The 23302-nt window shown below is 32.9% G+C and overlaps 2 protein-coding genes across 3 annotated transcripts in view; one reads left to right on the top strand and one right to left on the bottom strand.

Moving 5' to 3' along the window:
• LOC139527480 (squamous cell carcinoma antigen recognized by T-cells 3-like) overlaps positions 1-570 on the top strand; it is a 32991-nt gene extending 32421 nt beyond the window's left edge. For both annotated transcript variants that reach the window (XM_071322961.1, XM_071322962.1), the window contains exon 23: positions 334-570. In XM_071322961.1, the coding sequence (XP_071179062.1) occupies positions 334-520 (187 nt within the window). In that variant the 3' untranslated portion in view covers positions 521-570. The remainder of the gene's footprint in view (positions 1-333) is intronic.
• A 5416-nt stretch (positions 571-5986) lies between these two features.
• Positions 5987-21454, bottom strand: LOC139526052 (uncharacterized). The gene is made up of 5 exons (XM_071321215.1): positions 21317-21454; positions 20781-20859; positions 9972-10083; positions 6803-6927; positions 5987-6159 (listed from the first exon to the last, which is right to left on the bottom strand). Exons 2-5 carry the CDS (start codon positions 20842-20844, stop codon positions 6086-6088), a joined length of 375 nt encoding a protein of 124 aa, XP_071177316.1. The 5' UTR covers positions 20845-20859; positions 21317-21454; the 3' UTR covers positions 5987-6085.
• Between the last annotated feature and the right edge of the window lie 1848 nt (positions 21455-23302).

Genomic DNA, 23302 nt, shown 5'->3' with positions numbered 1-23302 from the left:
TTTAGGTCAAGGTAGTTTTTGATGAAGTTGAAGTCCAATCAACAAGGATTTTAGTACACATGTTTTGATCCCAATTTTAGGGTCCACTGAACATAGAAAATGATAGTGTGAGTGGAGAGCTCAATAGTGATGAGTTGTAGGATGTAAGCACATTTCAGATGTGTCAACACCGATCAATCTATTCCTGACATTAATCTGTCTTGTTTAAATCCTCAGTATTGATATTTTGCTCTAAATTGATCTTTAATGCTTGAAAGGCACTGTAACTTTTGTACAGCATTAATCATTTTTGTTTGCAGCCATTATTATTTCTCTCTCATATATATTTTTCAGAAGAGGAAAAGCTAGAACACAGGTTTCATTGTTACCAAGGGCACTAAAGACAGCAGGTGCAACTTCATCCAATGAAAAATCTTTATCCAAATCATCAGCAGCAGCAACCAATGAAAAGCCAGGATCTAAAGAACAATCTGGCAAATCAAATGATGACTTTAGAAAAATGTTATTGGGGAATAAATAAATTTTAGGAAAAATAAATATTTAAAAAAAAGATAAAAAAATATTGAATTGTATTCATGATGTGATTTTTTCCAATATTTTGTGAAAAAAAAACAATAGTTGTTAAAGACAACTTTGCCCTGGTGAAGTCTTTTGTCTATTTTTTTTTATTTGATTATTGGAAATTCAGCTAGAAGGTGGTAAATTTATAACTGAAGTACAGATACCAGTTTGACATAAATTCTGGGCCTGTTAGTAGTCACACGCACATAAGAATATGACTCCTAATCATCTATTCTTGATAAACTCTTGTATATGTTTTACAGATTTGAATGAAGTTGATAAAACGCCACGTCAAACTCCTGTAAATGTGTCAGCACCACCTCAAGTACCTCCAATAATACAATAACCTAGTACAGATAGATACAGTTAACTCTTGATGTCTCGAACTTGGTTGACCCGAAATTTCAGATGAGTCGAAGTTTTCACGTGGTCTCAAACTATGTTCCATATAAATGTATGTATTTCGATTCCTGATTAGTCGAAATTGGATGACTCGAAATTTTGGTTGAGTCGAACTAAATTTACGGTCCGAAGGTTAACAAAAGCATTCAAAATTCATTATCTATCTTGAACTAATACACATATGTCAAAACATGACCTTGGGGATTAAAATGGATTGAAGAGTAATTAAATTATTGGTCACTGACCATTGTATTGATTTTTGACATGCTATTTCAGCGTCTTTAATCTTGTTGTATTTTCTTTTGAAAAGAAAGTGTAAGATGAAAGAAAATGAAGAGAATTCTAAACTTTTTAAAATCTTTTGTATCCTAGAATAAACAATTTTGTCAACTTTAAATGACCTAAATAATGCTAAGATCCATTGGAAATTACTCTCTTAGATAAAAGCCATAGGAAAAAATTGTAACTGAAACAATTGAATAAGTAAAAATAACGTAATTATAATAATGAAAGACCAGGAACTTACAAATACATCGGTCTGATACCAGAATAGCGATCCCCTTCCCATTTTCATCTGGACTTATTTTAGCTTTACCAAGCTAGGCAACAGTTGTGTCCCTTGGTCTGTCAAACTTCCGGTTTTCATTTGAGTCGAACTACATGTATCTCAAAATATTTCTCTGGTCTGGCTGACTTCTAGATAACGAGAGTCGACTGTATTGGAAGATTTGGTATGAGTGCCAGTGAGACAACGCCCCATCTAAGTCACAATTTGTAAAAGTAAACAATTATAGGTCAAAGAATGGTCTTCAACACAAAGCCATGGCTCACATCGAACAGCAGCACGTGTAAATGTTGAAATATGTACCAACCTTCAGCCTTACCTGAAACAATAGTGTAACATCACAACATAGAAAGACACACTATGAAATATCAATTAAAATGGCTTAACTCAATCAAAACACATATTAACACAAGTAAACATACACTGAACGAATAAACTTGATCTATGACACAATGTAAATACAAAATCAATAAAAAAAGTGGGAAATAAATAAAGACAGTAGTATACCCCTGTGAAATATTCAATAATTTCAGGAACTCAACCATAAATACATATCTAAATAAAACTAATATGTTCACCAAAACCAGGGACAAATCCAGCCATTTTCAACAGTGGTGGTTCTGACAACATCTATCTGTTCCACCTAACAGAAGTTCCAATGGAAACTTTGTTATAAACATTGTCATAATATCTTTTCCTGTTGAAACAAATATTCTATACCATTTATTCCTTTAGGAATATATGCTGTAATATTTATTCCTGTGGAAATAATGTTCCAGAATATATTTTCCTTTTGAAACTTACTGGTATATTATGAAGGAACTTCTATTCCGTGACAGTTCCCCACCCACAATAAAGGGGTTCCATCTATATTAACCCATTTAATGTAACTGGGAATCAGGGCTTGTGCAATCCTACAACTCTTTTGCACACTCTCTGGTTTTTGTCTTTCTTGTGACTTCTGTCGCATAAAGCTGGGCATAGGGATAGTGATCCCATGGCAGCAGCGTCAGCTAACCAGTTTAATATTTTAGAAGGTAGAAGTCCTTGATCCTTCATACTTTGTATATAGATGCCTTATGTTACTAAGTTTCTGTCTGTCATATGCCCATCGTCCTTGACCTCATTTTTGTGGTTCAGTGACTACTTAAAAAAAAGAAGTTGAGATTATAAGTTTCCTTAATTTCTCTCTTATTATGAGTAATAGGATAACTATATTTGACAGTTTTCACTTGACCTCAACCTCATTTCATGGGTCAGTGAGCAATGTTGAGTTTTCGTGGTGAAGTCCATGTATCTCAGATACTATAAGCAATAGTTCTAGTATATTTGGTGTACGGAATGATTGTAAGGTGTACATGTCCAATTGGAAGCTGTCATCTGACCTTGACCTCATTTTCATTCTTGAGTGGTTATAGTTAAGTTTTTGAGTTTTGGTCTGTTTTAAAGTGTCAAAATTGTTTCCTATGATTGTCAAACAATCTCTATACTTTTTGGTGAAAATAAGATGACAACTTTTTGAGTTATGGGACTTTGTAACTAAGATATGGAGGGGTTTGAGTTTTCTGTTAAAAAAAGGGGGGGTTCACAAGTCGCACCCAATCTCAGAAACTATTTTGGTTATTGCATAAAACTTCACACACTAATCTGAAAATCTGTATACTTTTTGGTGATACCGTAATTTAAAATTTCATTTTAGAGTGTAAAAAAAAATAGGGGGGTTTTCACATGTCCTGCTGTATCACAAAAACGAATTATGATTCTTGCTTAAAACTGTACACACTTCTTATTTATATCTGTATACTTTTTGGTGATGATTGGATTTTTTTTAAGAGTTATTAATTATTTAAAAAAAAAAAAAGGGGGGGAGGAGTTTTGACATGTCTTGCCGTATCTCAGAAGCTATTTATGATTATTTTATAAAATTTCATACCCTTGTTAGTTATATTAATCTGAAGATGGGTATACTTTTTCGTGATGATTCTTTATTTTATTTTTGAGTTATTGAACTTTTTATTGAGCCTTTTTGTAAAAAAACATATAAAACCTGTTGTGAGCAATTTATTTTCTGTCTCTTCATATTGAAGAGGAATAAGGAATTAGTCGGGATATACTTAGCATGACTTCCTGTACAGCCCATCATGGGCCATGTGTTATTCCAAAAACATTAATTATGTTTTTTCACAAGATGATGGGCGTATCATGCGTTCATGGCGCAGCTGTTTATTCTAATTCTGTTTGCAATAATTCTAGTATATTTGGTGTATGGAAGGATTGTAAGGTGTAAATGTTTATTTGGTTGGAGTCATCTGACCTAGACCTCATTTTCATGGTTAAATGGTTAAGTTAAGTTTTTTGTGTTTTGATCGGTTTCTCTTATACTGTATGCAATAGGTCATGCAATAGGTCAACTATATTTGGTGTATGAAAATATTTTAGATAATCATGCCAGTCTGGAATGTATTATTTGACCTTGACCTCATTTTAATGATTCATTGCTCAGTGTTATTGATTTTTATTTCATATTGGTTAAGAATAAGCTTCTCTTATTGGATAAAAAGGGACCACATGACATTCATTATTCTTCAGTAATAAATTCCATCGGTCATTAACAGAACAAGATGGACTATAAAACCGGTCGTTAACGGATTTTTACACGATAATGACCGGTGTGGCGTGGTTTCCGTCTGTTAATGACCGTTGGGGCATGGTTTCCGTCTGTTCATGGCCGTTGGGGCGTGGCTTCTCTGTTAATGACCGATGGGGCGTGGTTTCTCTGTTTAGAGAGATGTCTCTTTAATAAAACATTTTCCTGTTTTCAAAATAATATTTAAGTTGTTGAATTGCTTACCATATGTTTTCGTAAATTTTAAAATTATAGAGACCTTGATTCAGTATTCATATACTAAAAATTTGCATTAAAATGAATGGCAGTATTACTACGACTAGTCTTCAATCTTTGCCATAGAAATCGCACAACTACTCAAGTTTGCTTTGGACATTTTGAATTTATGAGAATTTTTAAAAACATGGTTCCTCAATGAAATAAAAATAATAGTTTTTGAAGAACTGGTCATTATCGTGATACACCTTTTTTTTCAAGAACTATTATGTTAGTATTTTGGTCTGTCTTTCTTATACTATTAGCAATTGGTCAACTATATTTGGTAAATGGAATGTGTATATATCTGTCTGGAAATTGTCATCTGACCATGACCTAATTTTTATGGTTCATTATTCAATGTTAAGCTTTCCTGATTTAGTTTGTTTCTTTGATGTGCAATAGGTCGACTATATTTAAAGCATATTTGGTGTATGGAAGTTTTTTAGGGTGTACATCTATTTACCGTTTGGTTTATCTGACCTTGACCTCATTTTCTTGGATCATGTTAAATTGATGTAATTTTTGCAGTCAAGCTTTATATTTAAGATCAAAATAATATTAATAGTAAAAGCAAGACATTTCAGAGTGAACAATCTTGTTTATTATAAACACAATATATTTTGCCCTACCTGGTGTAACTGAACATTTTCAGATGACACGGAGGGATGTAAAACTATGTAAAGACTCAAAAACTCGGATGTACTTGCACATGAATGAGAGAATCACCAAAACAAGGACATGAACCAATATAAAGAACACAAAAGAATTTCCCTGGGCCAATGCAACTGATCAATCAAAATTTTCTGATGTTGACGACGACTATGTAAGGTTCAAGGTTTTGAGTTTCTATATCGTTGTTTGGCTTATCGACTTGTTTTCTTTTTTTTTTGGCCATTACATTGTCAGAATATTTTCGACTTATAAGTTTGAATGTCCTTTCGGTTTCCTTGGTCTCTCGTCTACGTTAGGTTCAGCCAAATGCTCATAGCAGTCTTTTATTCATGATAGAATTTAGTACCAATTTGATTAATTTGAGTAACGAAATCATTGACCTTATAATTCGCCGGTTGTACGTAAAAAAAACGTATTTACAGATACGTGAATTGCATACACGTTCTGAAATATACGTACCGTTCACAGGCTCTCGTGCCTTTGGTACTGTAAGAAAGGAATATCACCGACCATATTTAGGGAACGAAAAATTATCTTTTTGGACGTAAATTTTTTTTATATGGTTTCCAATGTGAAGCTAAAATATCAAAACATAGAAAAAGACAAAAAATGCTGCTCAAATGCAAAGAACGTTAATTTCCACAGTACATAATAAAAAATCAGGATTATCTAAAGCAAATATATCATCAAGGTAATGCAAAATAGACTGTGATTCATAACAATGCAGGAACAAGTCTGCTATAAAAGGTGCGCAATTGTTACCCATAAGAATGCATAAAACCTGTCAATAAACTTAACTGCCGAAACGTGAATAGATATTTTCAAAGAGAAAACAGAATCATTTGAAAAGGAAAAAAGAGAACTATCAAAAAAATATACAATCTATTTATTTTAGAAGTTAATGTTGACAATAAACAAATATCTGTAGTGTCCAAATAGGGTTTCGTTCGTTATGATTTATAAATATTTTTACATGTACAAATAGATTTTGAGTATCTTGTCTAAAACAGTTTATAAAATATTAGTCCCGAAACCATTGCAACCAAGTTGAAAACAAGACTTCCAGCACTATTTCCTGCAAAGAAAAATATTTTTGTTATAAATTCAAAGTTTTCAATCTTGAAACATCTAACATTTTATCATAGTGTTATAGTAGTTTCAGATGTTATTAAAAATGGTATTTGTTGGCTTATTGAATGACAACTTTTGTCATAAAAAGGCGACAGAAGAACACCATGCTCTAAAAAGTGTAAGATTCTTATATGTTTCCCATCATGTTGATCTATAAAATAAATTATAAACTGATATCTAAAATCTAAATTCATTATTAAAGTATCGCAATACAGAAACACTTGATACTGGAAGTATGATATCGAGTATAGACGGTGTACGAAATTTGCGCGACGCGCATGGTACCAAGACTGTGGTAGTAGTATTGCATATCATGTAAAGTTGGGTCACTTTTCTCAATATGATTGTGGTTTTTGGAATTATATGGACCCTTGTGGTAGATAAATCAAAAGTTTCGGAAATTTGCAAGAAAAAAAAAAATTCTTCAGTGATATCGTTTTGACTCTAGTGAATAATTGTCCATGGCAAATCATACCATACCACATCTCCTTGAACATTTTCATTTAATATTTATTGTATATAACCGATTATAGACTGATAATTGGATATCAGTAATATACAAGATTTTTAAGGTTTAGCATACATACCGCTTCCACATTTATTATCAGAAAGGGCCTGTTTGCCAGGAGCAATTGTTTGGCTTACATCAGAAGGCTTCAATTTGCAGTCAGTAACAACCTGATTCAAACAATCCAGATAGGTTTTCGCTGCACTTTGTTTCAAATTAAATCATGTAATAAACAACTTATCAACATACAGAGGCGGATTTAGGGGGGGTATAGTGGGCCCGCCCCCCCCCCTTTTTGGGAAAAAATGGTTACTTATATAGGGAATCACTGAAGCGTGACTGGAGCGGGCCTCCTCTTAGGCAGTCAGTGGGCCCCCACTTGTGAAAAATTCTGGATCCACCACTGATATACATGTATTTACTTTATGGTTTTTTTTAACATATTATAGGTATTCTGGATATAGCATTGATGTTCCTTGTCGAGCCTTCGACTTCTGTCACAGAAAGCTCGACATAGTGATGGTGATCTAACTTCTTAAAAGCTTTACATTTAAGAAGGCGAAATATCTGGGTGCTTCATACTTTAGATGCCCTGTGTTATGAAATTTTTGTCTGTTATATGTCCTTTGACCTTGACCTCATTTTCATGGTTCAGTTACTACTTGAAAGTTTTTTTGTAATGTTAATTGTTTCCTAATTATGAGTAATAAGGTAACGGCCACTTTCTATAGTTTGTGCGTACCTTGCAAGGCCCTCATACCCACCAGACAGTTTTCATTTGACATCGGTTTCTTTTCTTGGATCATGGATAATTGTTCAGTGTTAAGTATTTTGTGTTTTGATCCGGCTGTTCTTTAATTCGATAAGCAAAAGGTCACCATAGTTAATGCATATATTGATTTTAAGGTGTATATATACATATCTATCTGACATGGTTTATCTGACCTTGACCTCATTTCATTGGTCATTGAACAATGTTTTTTTTTTCTTCTCGGAAGTATCTTCTTCTTATGAACTATAAGCAATGGGTCATCTATATTTGGTGTACTGCATGATTGTAGGGTAAACATGTATTTCTCATTTGGTTTATCTGACCATGAACTCTTTTTCTTGGATTATGTTGAGTTTAAGTGATATTTGAAGTAAAGCCTTATATTTAGGATAATCAACCTAAAGTCAATGGTTAGTAAAGAGGGCGAAACATTTGGACTATTGTTATTATTTCCCATTAATTTTCTTTTACCAATTAGGCACTGGCTACGATTACGATAAAATGTAACAATTGTTACATTGGATATACTTGCTGGAATGGTAGTTTGTATAAGGAACAGATTAATTACGAACATCACAATGATATTTGTGTCTAAGGTCATCTGTTTTTAATTTTGTTTTATATTGCATCTTCTACATTTCCAGCATGTGCTTTTGAGAAGAGTATACGAGTCCGACGCATGTTTGATGAGACCACCCTAGATAGCTATTACAAACGAGTGAAGCAGCAACGTGTACGTCTGTTTTTTGTATTCATTTGGTCTCGTGTTGATAGTTGCCTCATTGGCAAGCATACCATACATAGATATAGGAAGATGTGGTATGAGTGCCAACGAGACAACTTAGTCTCCATCCAAATAGGAATTTATAAAAGTAAACCACATCCTCTTATTTTGATAAGCAGTTCCACTTTGCAATATCTCTTTTTGAAGATATAGCAACTTTAAATGTGTGCCATGCATGCTACTGGTGAAAATTATTTTTGTCATTCTAAAAATGTTTATATTTTCGTCAAAAATATATGTTGGAACTTGACATGTGAGGTTATTCTATGTTGTATTTTAATACTATTTCATCTCTCTCCCATTGGAATCAACCATACAGTAATTCGCAGAATTTTAGTTCATTGCTGTCAAATTTTGCTATTTATTATCGCAAAAAGCGTTTGTAATTACTGTAAGAAATTTGACATTCAAATTTTTCACCCAAATCAAATCTGGAAATAATATAGAGAATAATACATGGCAAAATCCGTATCATATGTCTATCATCCCGAGACATCAATATCAGCCCGAGGGATGATATTGGTCGAGGGTGATACGGCATGTGATACAGATTTTGCCATGTATTATACACTTTATCATATATTTCAACAGAAGAGTATTATATTATATGAACTGTTTTCTGATCCATAGCACTGGGTTACCTTCAGTTCTACTTTTGTCTTGTTTCAAAGGCCTTAAAATAACTGCTCAATTACTTATCCGAAGCACCTAGGTTACCTTACAATTTGCGTGCTGTTGTTTTAAAAATATTTTGTTTATTATTGTATTAATTTGTGTGTTTTGTATTTTTCATAGTTGCATTTAGTGTGCCAAAAAATATGAAAACTTGACGTTCGTGACGTCGTGTACATATTAAAAATAAAATATACAATATGAAAACTCGACGTTCGTGACGTCACATACCAAACAATGACGTCATTCAAAAAATTTACCTATTTTGAGGAAAATTTTTCTTAATAAAAACAAAAAACAAAACTGACTTTATGTAAAAAAAAAAAAAAAGTAGGGGTGTGATAAAGGGTAGGGGTGTGATAAAGGGTATGCGATAAAGGGTGCGCATCAAAGTTGCGCGATATGGATTAAACAGCAGGCTATTTATCACATATGCAAAACTACTGTATTTACTACTAAACATATTATGATAAATATATATAATCGAAGAAGTTTAAATAAATCTAACGTAACAATAACGCAACGTAACCGTAGACACAAACCTTACCCAACAAATCATCAAGCAATTATATATAGTGTCCAACAATATTTGTTTTATTGTTACATTTTAGATCACTTAATTCAACGTAATCTTAGCCAGTGACTATTTCATTCGAATGAAAGTGGAATACATCTATTATAACTTTATTTTCATTTGTAAGCTTGCTAAGCATCAGAATATATATAATAAAAAATATTTGGGAGCATGCAATCGACAATGTTGTCTCTTTGACACATTCCCCATTTCCATTCCCAATTTTATATCTGAATACATATATATCATCATATATTAAGATATTCCTTAATCTATTTGGTTGGATGCTATACAGAGGAATGCAGTTTATTGGACGTAGGCAATACTTAAGAATGATACAGAAAAAGGACAATGAAAGTATTTTGCAGCAATATAAAATAAGTTAAACTTAAATGAATTAATAAAAAAAAAAAAAAAAAAAAATATATACATAAAAACAGTCTGACCTGCATATCATCTTCTTGTTTCCTTCTGCTATTCCTACCGCACCGTCGTAACTCATTTGGCAATTATTTATTCCTGTATCAGCACACGGTGGATCATCCTGGGCGTAAACTCCTAAATTAAGGAATCATTAGTACATGTTTAGATTTATATGTTGAATATAAACGAGTTTATGGTCCCACAACATTGACGCGATATATTCATGTCTGTTAAACTCCTTCATTTAGGAAAACAAACGAAGAGAAACAATCATCCAACGTTAAACTAGTCCATTGGTCATAGTTCTTAGTACTTTGAACTAGCTGTTAGTAATTTCGAGTACTCTCAGATGTCTACTTATTATAGTGTCTTCTTCTTGTTGTGATGTACACGTACCCAGCCATGCACGTTCATTGTGTGTTTTGTTAGATGTATTTCTATTTGTATCCATCTGATAAGTAAATCCTTTTAAACTGATGTTTATAGTTCGTTTTTATGTTGTACTGTTACACCACTATCCCAGGTTAAGGATAGGGTCGGGATTCCGCTAACATGTTCAACTCCGCCACATTCTGTGTGTATGAGCCGGTCCCAAGTCAGGAGTCTGCTTCAGCAGTTGTCGTTTGTTATGTTACATATCTGTAAAAATTTTCGTTCTTTCTTTCTTTCATAAATTATGCCGTTAATTTTCTCGTCTGAACTGTTTTACATTTGTCATTGCGGGGCCTGTTATATAACTGACTTTGCGGTGTGGGCTTTGCTCATTGTTGAAAGTCGAACGATGACCTATTGGTAATTTCTGTGTCATTGTGAATAGTTGTCAATCACATCACATCTTCTTTTTTATATAATGATGTAAATTGATTACTTAAAAGGTGCATTTAAATACAGCGGGTTTTAAATTTTGAACGGTTGTCAACCTTCACCCGAATATGAGAAGTAATGTCACTACAAAATAAAAAGACACATTTTAAAATATCAATTGAATGTGGTTTTCTTTTATATCGATTCGCTCGTGTATGTAACAATGTTTTAGATTTTAACGAGAGAAATGTATGTATTACTGAAAAATTATTACACCAGGGTTTTCGATATCACAAACTAGTCAAAACATTTACTAAATTTTATCCTCGGTATAAGGACATCATTCGTAAATATAGCTCAACATACAGACTTCTTATACGTTCAGGTATTTCACATCCAATTTTTTATGGAAATATTCACAAAGCACAAAGGTTTCAGTATTCACCTATAAAAAAATAACAAAACCTTCGAACAGACTTATTAAGAAGGGATATAGTTACGATACTGTTGTCAGGTCATTAAAGATTGCATAGTTTTGGCGTTAATATTGATTCACTTATAGGGTCTTTGCATCGGAACTAACACATTTATTCAAAAACCAGTTGTTGGCATGACACGGGTTATGTTCTTCTCATATATGTTATGATGGTAGGATACTAAACCCCTAACGGGAAGGATTGTGCCTGATGTTCATATGATGAAATCATAATCTTTCAGTCAGTTTAATTAAAGTCTGGAGCTGGCATGTCAGTTAACTGCTAGAAGTCTGTTGTTATTTATGTATTATTGTCATTTTGTTTATTTTCTTTGGTTACATCGTCTGACATCAGACTCGGACTTCTCTTGAACTGAATTTTAATGTGCGTATTGTTATGCGTTTACTTTTCTACATTAGCTAGAGGTATAGGGGGAGGGTTGAGATCTCACAAACATGTTTAACCTAGCCGCATTTTTGCGCGTGTCCCAAGTCAGGAGCCTCTGGCCTTTGTTAGTCTTGTATTATTTTAATTTTAGTTTCTTGTGTACAATTTGGAAATTAGTATGGCGTTCATTATCACTGAACTAGTATATATTTGTTTAGGGGCCAGCTGAAGGACGCCTTCGGGTGCGGGAATTTCTCGCTACATTGAAGACCTGTTGGTGACCTTCTGCTGTTGTTTTTTTCTATGGTCGGGTTGTTGTCTCTTTGGCACATTCCCCATTTCCATTCTCAATTTTATTAGACCGTTGGTTTTTCCGTTTGAATGGTTTTACACTACAGTAATTTTGTTTGCCCTTTAAAACTTGCTGTTCGGTGTGAGTCAAGGTTCTGTGTCGAAGACCGTACTTTGACCTATAATGGTTTATCTTTTACAAATTGTGACTTGGATGGAGAGTGGAACTGTCTCATTGGCATTCATACCACGCCTTCTTATATTTCTATTTAACTCGATCAAAAAGACATTTAAACAAAAACAAGTGAACATACACTGAAAGAACAAGTTTGATTTATGACACAAGTAAACATTCACAAAATTAATGACTTTTTTGTTCAGAGTACAAGTACAAATGTAGAAGTGGAAGTAATCGTCATACTTATCAAAGGTGGTACATATAAAAAAAATAGTGAGACGAAATATAACACAAAACGAGTAAATATATAAACATGCATCTCCAATTGTGTCACCATAACACGAAAGTACGATTTAAGAATACTCGCAGTTACTGAAAGCTAGTAAGAAAGAGCCAAATACAATTCACCATAAAAAAAATCACGCACCAGAGACTAAAATCAATTAAAACACATCCCGGATGGATTTAGTATTTTGACCAGCCAAGAAATTGCCTCCGTTGAAATTTTGCAAACATCCCATAGAGCAAATTACATGGATGATTATTATTAACCATTTGGTATGTGGCCGTGTTCTAAGCGACACGTACATGCAGGTCATAAATTAATTTGTTGAATCAAATCCAAACTTTAACTACTAATAAGTGCCGCAGGAGGTCAACCGGAATTTTTAGCGAGGATTTCTTGGCATGTAACAGATAGAAAACTCAGGGTAAGAATTTATAGAGCAGACAAGGGGCAGTGGCAAATATTTCATGTATATTATGAACACAGAGAAGATTACCCCGGCACCCTTTGCCAAAAAAAAAATCTTTTTCATCCATGTGCCTTTGGACTTTATGTTTTGAATTGTAGTTTCACTTTCCATATTCGGTATTCATTCTAATGTAAGCTCCACGTGGCAAAAATCACGTGATGCAGGAATATTGTATCTTGGAATTAGGCTATATCTTTCTTTTCGGGCGGGGACTCCAAGCAGACAACATGCATGTTTTATAACGCAACTGTATATTTTCTTATTAAATGAAGAAAGTTGCCGGTCCAGTACAAGGATAGATCGGTTAGAAAGCAAGGTTTTAATTTTAATTAGATTGGAAAGCTTAATTTGAGAGTTAAAATCGGAGAGGACGAAAAAAAAGGGGGGGGGCGGGTTCTTCCACAGGGAATATTTTTATCTTAGGAACTCTACATTAGAAAGTTTTTTTTAATTATTTATTTAAAAAAAAAAAGAAAGGGAAAAACAATTGTAAGGCAAATTGTGAAGGTTCTTTCTTCCTTTCTCCCGTGGGGCTATCTCGCATATATCTGGTTTACCGTCAAACCGAGCGCATGCATGTCTTTTTGGTTGTTTCTGTCACTAGGTGGCTGTATCATTGACGTTTATCCCATATTTTCATATTGAAGCACAATGCACACGTAAATATTGTTTTAGAACATGGATTTAAAGTTTCATGTCATGCATACTAAAGTAAAGAAAAGCAATAGGCGACTCAAAGAACTAAATAGAAAAAGACGAAATGATCTGATTTTCTGTACCTCAAATTTTTTTAACTGAAACAAAAAAAAAAATGTCTTCACTGGGAACTCTCGAGCTGAAACCTACACTCTTCAGGTTAGCAGGGACAATACTCTGTCTTTAATTTTGTCATTTTTGCGCATTGGATCGTTAAAGACCCTGTCAGTGGTTCAAAGTATTGCTCATCAAAGACATGTCTATTAAGTTAACGAATGCTGCATTCGAATAGGGACAGCTCTATTCATTCTCCAAAATTTTGCAATCTTTTGACATAGAAAACACCCTTTTCTATTTAAAATAGATATTCTACATTATAAGGTGTCGACTTTAAGTTAGTAATGGAACTTGAATAACTTTGAAAAGTTTAATTTGTTACAAAACTTAAACAAAAGGTTGCCACATATGTAATATGATGGACACACCAACCTTTAATGACAGTACCCTTAAAATTATGTGCCCTTATCCTTGGAAATCTTAAAAATCTTAAATATCTTCTTATTAATTATTGGTTTCCCCTTAAACATCTGACATTAATTTTAAATAGTTCTGCTTTAAAATTCATCTAGTAATTTTTCTATTATTTAAAATTATTGAAGGTTAAGCTTTTTCATGTCTAGCGGCACATATTACAGTGTTATCCGAATTCATCGTTATACGATGCGGGAAAATATGGCAAGCCGTTGTGAAATTTATTCCCTATTTATTAATATTAATAAATCATTTATTAATATTAAATATTATTTTTTAATATTAATAAATCGAATTTTTAATATTAATAAATCGAATTTTTAATATTAATAAATATTTTTTTAATATTAAAAAATCGTCATTTTTTAATATTAATAAATAGGTTTTATTTTTTAATATTAAAAAATCATTTTTTAATATTAAATATTCGATTTATTAATATTAAAAAATAATATTTAATATTAAAAAATAGATCCTATTTATTAATATTAAAAAATCATTTTTTAATATTAATAAATCATTTTTTAATATTAAAAAATCATTTTCTAATATCAATAAATGGTCTTATTTTTTAATATTAAAAAATGAATATTTAATATTAAATATTCAGGTTGATTTTTTAATATTAAAAAATCATTTTCTAATATTAATAAATACGCCACCTATATGTAAGAGTTGTTTGAGCGCTTTTATTTACGATGATCATACCTTACTGCAAGCATGTAGCTGAACTAGATCAGTGGAAAATATGAATAACAAAAACATCTACGAAACACCTGCTTTTATCCGGCAATCAGCCAATTATTGTAAAAATAACAAGTTGAAAAATAAAGTTTGTTTTTTTCACTTGTACAAATAAAGTCTCTTGTTACTCCAACTCCATATTGAGCAAAGATCAGCAAACGGTAATGAGAATATTTCTGTTTCTGCCGTGACCACTTCGCGGTCTGCGTTTAAACTATATAGATTTCTTTGAAAAATAAGAATCAGAGACTTGGATTTAAAAAATAAACTTTAGAGCCCCAGTTGTAAATTGTAGAATATAAACAATAGATGTACATTGTCGGAAATACTAAATGTATGTGTACTCGCTGAGAAAGAAGAGAAAACCTCGGCAAGAGTAGCTTTTCGTTCTGTTTCTAAATCTTCCCGGAACAAAAATGAGTGATTTTAACAACTAAATGATTATGTAATTACAGGTGACCAGATTATCAAAGCTTTATTTGTGATATATGACTGACGTTTAATTGCTATAACAACTGCCCCCAATAAATGTTGACATAACCATGATAACAGGAAAAAGGCAATAAAAGTTATTTTCATGACTGTTCAAAACAATTATAAATTAATTCATGCACGAAAAAGAAATTTTGAAAGATTTATATTCTAAACGGAAAAAAAGTCACAGGATAAAAAGTCACAATATACCTAGGAAAAAAAGTCACAGGAAAAAAAGTCACAAGAAAAAAAGTCACAGGAAAAAAAGTCACAATTTGTTTAAGTAAACATATTTGTCAGAAATATGTTGGAATGCATGTGGAAAGGTCACTATGTACATGTATGCAATAAATAACTAAAATGGAGTTTTTGAATGCATTGAAAAAAAGTCATAATATATTTGTATCGGATTACTTATTAAAGTTATGTTAGTGGTTAATTTTAAAAACCTATAAAGGAATTATATATATACTAATGAAAGTGTATTGGAATAAATAATGTTCTTTTTTTTTTATTCAAAATTGACTTTTTAACAAACAGGGAAAACTGAAGTTGTGTCCTTTTATTTAATATTGAGCTAAGTTGTATTTTATTGATATGGCTTCCTACGAAGACGGGAAATCATGGTCTACAAAGGGGGAGGTGCCACAAGAAGCCACACATCAATATCAACAGTCCCTAGATATATATGTTTACAAATACTAAGCTATTATTGATGGCATTGATTTGTTTGTTTAACACTAAATTACACAAAACTTATCTTTATAAAAATTAAAAAAAAAACATGTGGTCCAGTTATATACTTAACTTCTAACTTGTTCTAAATTGTTGCTGTTAAACTCACATCTCTAAGAGATATAAAACAAAAATAGTTACAACAAATCCTTGAAAACATGTATCAATCTAGTACACCAGCGTGTACATGTTCCATTTCAATGTTTTGCGATTTATATCTAAATTTCCAAAGCTAGTCGTATAAAATGAATAAAAAATGTCTATTTCCAAACAAAATATCTATTGGGAATGTTTCCCAATATATTCATATATATGTGCGGCCTTATGACCATTTCCATAAAAAAAAATACAAATTGGGAATGTTTTTCCTGTTAATACATGTATGTGCAGACCCTATGACTATTTCATGCAAAAAATATATATTGTGACTTTTTTTCCTCTGTGACTTTTTTTCCGTGACTTTTTTTCCTGTGACTTTTTTTCCTACAGTCATCTTTTTAGACACTCATTTTTTTATACGGAAATCTATAAAACATTTTGTTTATTATATTTAATGAAATTACTGTTAAAAATATTACCAAACATGAACATATTAATAAAAGCTGCCCATTTAATAGACATAAATGGTAAACAATAAAAGGTCATAGGAAATAATCTTTCTACAATAATTAATAGCTCTTCAAAACTAGTCGAAGAACACTTAGAAAAGAAAGTTCAGTGAAAATGGACTTCATACTAAACTCCAAAACATATAAATGAACTAAAATTTAAAAAAAAAACCATACACGACTCAGTAACAAAAGCCAGAGGCTCCTGATTTAGGACATGGGGTTAATAGGTATAGGAAGATGTGGTATGGGTGCCAATGAGACACCTCTCCATCCAAATAACAATTTATAAAAGTAAACAATTATAGGTCAAGGTACGGCCTTCAACACGGAGCCTTGGCTCACACCGAACAACAAGCTATTAAGCATAATAAAGGGCCCCACAATTACAAGTGTAAACCATTAAAACGGGAAAACCATTTCTTTTAATGAAATTTGGTTTATAATTTTTAAATGTATAAATGATTTGGTCCATTTTAGAGGTCATGTATAACTCTACCTCCATATCCATGGACCATAGTGCGAATCACTTACTTTGGTCAGCAGGTAAAAGTTCAGGTGGTCTTTGCGACAAACCAGACACCTCATACCCTATCCACTTGTATTTTTGTCCATCTGATGAGTTAAGCCTTTTTCAACTAATTTTTATAGTTCGTTCTTATGTTGTACTGTTATACCACTGTCCCGGGTTAGGGGAGGGTTGGGATCCCGCTAACACGTTTAACCCCGCCACATTATGTATGTTTGTGCCTGTCCCAAGTCAGGAGCCTGTAAGTCAGTGTTTGTCGTTTGTTTATGTGTTACATATTTGTTTTTCGTTCATTTTTTATATAAACAAGACCGTTAGTTTTCTCGTTTGAATTGTTTTACATTGTCATTTCGGGGCCTTTATTGGCTGGCTATGCGGTATGGGATTGGCTCATTGTTGAAGGCCATACAGTGACCTATAGTTGTTAATTTCTGTGTCATTTTGGTCTCTTGTGGAGAGTTGTCTCATTAGCAATCATACCACATCTTCTTGTTTATATTCAAAACTTTTACAAGTCTGGTACTATGGGTAATATTAGAGACCATGCCTACCTCTACTTCTGGTCAACATGGAAAATATCTTAGTGGATAATAGGAAAGTTGGCATATTTGCCATACCAAGACACCCAAACTGCCATTTTTTGCTGACATATACGTATGGGTCTAAGCTTTAATTGCTTTAATTACTTTGGGAAATGCCAACCCCCCTCTCTATTTCCAAGGCACACGTAACAAATCTCTTTGTTTGGTTATTAAACTTTGCTGATAAACTCGTACAGTTGTAGGGTTTAAAATGCTATATTCCATTTAAGATTTTCAAGATTTTCAAGATTTTATTCATAACCTCAGACACATACGTACTTGTGTACAAGAGGACAATATATACAAACATATTAAGATAATACATAGCGAGACAGGACAAACGAAACACAAATACATAGTATATTATAAAAGACAATTGGTATAATTAGATTAAGTATTTTATCATTTTCTTCACGAAAATTGATAATTTCCTTTGAACTTGTACGTTACATATAGACAGCAAGCCATTAAATTTGTTCTTGCTTGGATTCATTACATAGTAATTTGGTATAAACTTTGATCTAAGAGCAGAAACATCAGCATTTTTACAGGTAAACAATATATGAAACTCATCCCCTATTCCCTCATTACAAAATGTATATATTCTATTTTCCCTCGCGATCCCCGCCCATCTACCCGTCTCAATAGGTAACTTCGAATTCGAGCATCGAAGTTTAGATATGTAATACCAATAGGACATTCAACAAGAACATGTCATACTGTAGGACATTCAACAAGTACCTATCATACTGTAGGACATTCAACAAGAACTACTATACCTATAGGATATCCAACAAGTACCTGTCATACTCTAGGACATTCAACAAGGACCTACTATACCATTAGGACATTCAACAAGTACCTGTCATACTGTAGGATATTCAACAAGAACCTACTATACCAATAAGACATTCAACAAGTACCTGTCATACTGTAGGACATTCAACAAGAACCTACTATACCAATAGGATATTCAACAAGTACCTGTCATACTGTAGGACATTTAACAAGTACATATCATACTGTAGGACATTCAACAAGAACCTACTATACCATTAAGACATTCAACAAGTACCTGTCATACTGTAGGAGATTCAACAAGAACCTACTATACCAATAGGACATTCAACAAAAACCTACTATACCAATAGGACATTCAACAAGTACCAGTCATACTGCAGGACATTCAACAAGAACCTACTATACCAATAGGATATCCAACAAGTACCTGTCATACTGTAGGACATTCAACAAGTACCTATCATACTGTAGGACATTCAACACGAACCTTCTATACCAATAGGATATCCAACAAGTACCTAACATACTGTAGGACATTCAACAAGTACCTATCATACTGTAGGATATTCAACATGGACCAACTATACCATTAGGACATTCAACAAGTACCTGCCATACTGTAGCATATTCAACAAGAACCTACTATACCAATAGGACATTCAACAAGTACCAGTCATACTGTAGGACATTCAACAAGAACCTACTATACCAATAGGATATCCAACAAGTACCTGTCATACTGTAGGACATTCAACAAGTATCTATCATACTGTAGGACATTCAACAAGAACCTTCTATACCAATAGGATATCCAACAAGTACCTAACATACTGTAGGACATTCAACAAGTACCTATCATACTGTAGGATATTCAACAAGTACCTGTCATACTGTAAGACATTCAACAAGAACCTACTATACCATTAGGACATTCAACAAGAACCTTCTATACCAAGAGGACATTCAACAAGAACCTACTATACCAATAGGACATTCAACAAGTACCTAACATACTGTAGGACATTCAACAAGAACCTACTATACCAATAGGACATTCAACAAGAACCTACTTTACCAATAGGACATTCAACAAGAACCTACTTTACCAATAGGATATTCAACAAGTACCTATCATACTGTAGGACATTCAACAAGAACCTACTATACCAATATGACATTCAACAAGTACCTGTCATACTGTAGGACATTCAATAAGTACCTATCATACTTAAGGACATTCAACAAGAACCTACTATACCAATATGATATCCAACAAGTACCTAACATACTGTAGGATATCCAGCAAGTACTTATCATACTGTAAGACATTCAACAAGGACCTACTATACCATTAGGACATTCAACAAGTACCTGCTATACTGTAGGACATTCAACAAGAACCTACTATACCAATAGGATATCCAACAAGTACCTGTCATACTGTAGGACATTCAACAAGAACCTACTATACCATTAGGACATTCAACAAGTACAAAACATACTGTAGGACATTCAAGTTCAATTTCAAATAAATAGATTCGTGTTTGAACAAAACTATGATCTGATGTACAATGATTGGTGTATTCGTTGTTGGTCTTTAATGCCACTTTTATCATTATTTGCTATTTCATGGCGCCCAGCTGGTTTTGAGTGTAGAAAGCTGAGACGCCCGGAGAGAACCACTAACTTTCGGCAGGGAAACTGTCAATCCTAGTCACTTAAGATTGGAGTCGAACCAAGCTACCACGTGTAGGGTTCGAACTCTGAAATAAGCAGTGAAGTAGTAATTTTTACTAACGAAAGAAACTTGTTTCTCACTTTATCCAGTTTTCGTTTGATATATAGTTTTGTTCTCTATTATTCAAATTGAAGAAACCAAGACGTTTTAAAAACGATTTGACGAAAACAAGGTAGCCGAGTGCATAGTTCTTTCAAACATATTATTTTATCGCTAGAAGGCTGTGTCGTCATGCCAAGAAATTGCCTCCGTTGAAATTTTGCAAACATCCCATAGAGCAAATTACATGGATGATTATTATTAACCATTTGGTATATGGCCGTGTTCTAAGCGACACATACATGCAGGTCATAAATTAATTTGTTGAATGAAATCCAATCTTTAACTACTAATAGGTGCCGAAGGAGGTCAACCGGAATTTTTAGCGAGGATTTCTTGGCATGGCCATGGACAGTCAACGAAAACATGACTCGTGCAATGAATTCGAATAAGATCATATCCTACCTTGCATGACTATACTAATAGATACAAAACAGGCAATTAAAGTTACGGCAGACAGGCACACCATTTTTATGTTTTCCCTCTATAAAATGAAAAGCACATTTACAAATAATACTGTATATAAATTAATTCAAGATTAAAATTATGATGATAAATAATTGAAAAAAACATCAAATATTGTAATAGCTTCAATAAAATTGATAAAAACAACAATGACATTATTAAAGTTTACATGTACAGGAAACAAATACAAAGTCTTTGAAAAAAATAAACCAGAACAAGATGAATTGAGAAGTAAAAAATAAAAACTGTTACAAATGTTAATTGGTTCTTGTTTTAATAAATATCATTATTTTCAAAAATAATCTTCCTATTCGAAAATAGAAGATTACTACGTTTGTTAAAGTTTATTTTATTCAAAAGAAAACTAGTATAAATGACGTTCATATAAAATACATGCATTAATGAAAATGAAAAAATATGAATGACACCTACTAGATAGGCTCATTTAGTTTCCAGTATATCGTAAAAAGAATTACCTGTTCGAGACGAAGAAGTTGATATACTGATGATGATGTCGGTAACACTAAAGTTTCGAGGACGTTTCAATCTTTCGTATTTCTTTAATTGTGTATGTGTCTAGTTCGTTATTAACAGGTAACCTTTGTACAAATAAGCATTCATTACATGCTTATTGATAAATATGGATAACAGGGGTCGTTTCGTGGTCTTTTTTTTGTTTTATCGTTAATCATGTTAATATCTTGGTGACTTGATCGTTATCAAACATTAATAAATGTGTACCAATATGACGTGCTTTGTTATCAAACATTATACTAATATGATGTGCTTTGTTCGTTGCAAGGTGGTTGGTTTGTTTTCTACCAAAAGCAGTCAATAATGTGCAGCAAAAATTATCAGTGTTTTTACTGGACACAAATATTCTTATGTTTGAAGAACGTATGGTTGCCCTTAATTGCCTACATCCACTTCAATTGAACTTTGATGGATATAAATTTGTCTCACTGATAATAATAACTACATCTCCTTATATTGAAGTTATGTTGTTGCATTGTATTTAAAAGAAAATTGTACAATACTAGAGTTAGGCAATACAAGCCCCTTAGAGCCTCTAGTTTGTTAGTCTTTGAAAATGATGAATTATGGCATATAGTTTAGGTGGATAAAATAGCAGATTTGTGTTCACCAAAAACTAATTCACTGCCGACACAACACTCTTTCTATTTTAAAACATCTATTTTATCAGCAGGCAAAGCCGGGCTTCAAAGTTATTGTGAAACTGCCTTTTTTAGAGGTGGCGTGAATCAGACATACAATCTAATAGATATAGGAAGATTTGGTATGAGTGCCAATGAGACAACTCTCCATCCAAGTAACAATTTATAAAAGTAAACCATTATAGGTCAAGGTACGGCCTTCAACACGGAGCATTGGCTCTCACCGAATAGCAAGCTATCAAGGGCCCCCAAAAAAATACTAGTGTAAAACCATTCAAACGGGAAAACCAACGGTCTAATCTATATAAAAACGAGAAACAAGAAAAAATCTTATAAACCACATATACAGACGACAACCACTGAACATCAGATTCCAGAGGGATTAAGACTCTTATATCCTGCAATAGTATTGAAATATTTGACTTTTCTTCACTTCAAACAAGTATTCCCCATACCAAACTCAAAGACGAATTGAAAGAGTTGGTATTGCTTTTTTATCATTATTAGGCTGACTTCATACAGGAACTTCTTAGGAAGAAAGATAAGAAGTTACCGATATTCTTTTACTTTATTTTCTGCTATATAGATGATGTTCTCTCACTAAATAATTCAAAATTTGGTGACTGTTGAACGCATCTATCCCATCGAAATAGAGATGAAGAATAAAACAGATACAGTTATGTCGGCCTCATATATCTCCGAATTAATACGATATTCCTTGGCTTGTATGTTCTATCATAATTTCCTTGAAAGAGGGTTGCTGCTCACAAGGAAGCTATTACGCCATTATGACTTGGTTGACCGTTTTTGAATAACCGTTTCACAGATGATATTGGATATGTTCCTTATGTTGTAACTACAATCCCCTTTCTTTTTCACAAATATGAGATACCGAATTAGTCTATTTACCGGGTTTGTAATAACATGGGCAAAACGATGGGTGCAAGTTGCAACATGTGGAGCAGGACCTGCTTACCCTTCAGGAGCACCTGAGTCATGATCACCTCCAGTTTTTGGTGAGGTTCGTATTGCTTAGTCTTTAGTTTTCTATGTTGTGTATTATTTTCTATTATTTGTCTGTTTGTCTTTTTTTTTTCTTTCAGCCAGGGTGTTGTAAGTTTATTTTTGATATATGAGTTTAACTGTCGTTCTGGTATCTTTCAACCCTCTTTTACATGTTCATGGATATTTAATTTCATGGTCTGGCCAAAAGTCTTCATACAACCCTATATAAATGTGTTTTTCACTGTACATTTAATTTCATGGTTCAACTATACCGACAAAATC

Source organism: Mytilus edulis, chromosome 6 (assembly GCF_963676685.1).
Source record: "Mytilus edulis chromosome 6, xbMytEdul2.2, whole genome shotgun sequence".
NCBI lineage: Eukaryota > Metazoa > Mollusca > Bivalvia > Mytilida > Mytilidae > Mytilus > Mytilus edulis.
The sequence above is the reverse complement of the archived record's forward strand: the minus strand, read 5'-3'. Positions and strand labels throughout refer to the sequence as shown.

What these genes read in the sequence shown, in the direction of transcription:
- LOC139526052 (XM_071321215.1), bottom strand. Translation starts at nt 20,844, where the DNA reads ATGGTGTGCCTGTCTGCCGTAACTTTAATTGCCTGTTTTGTATCTATT. An exon ending in TATTAGTATAGTCATGCAAG is followed by an intron (nt 10,084 to 20,780) that starts GTAGGATATGAT and finishes TCCTTAATTTAG; the next exon opens with GAGTTTACGCCCAGGATGAT. An exon ending in TGATAATAAATGTGGAAGCG is followed by an intron (nt 6,160 to 6,802) that starts GTATGTATGCTA and finishes TTTTCTTTGCAG; the next exon opens with GAAATAGTGCTGGAAGTCTT.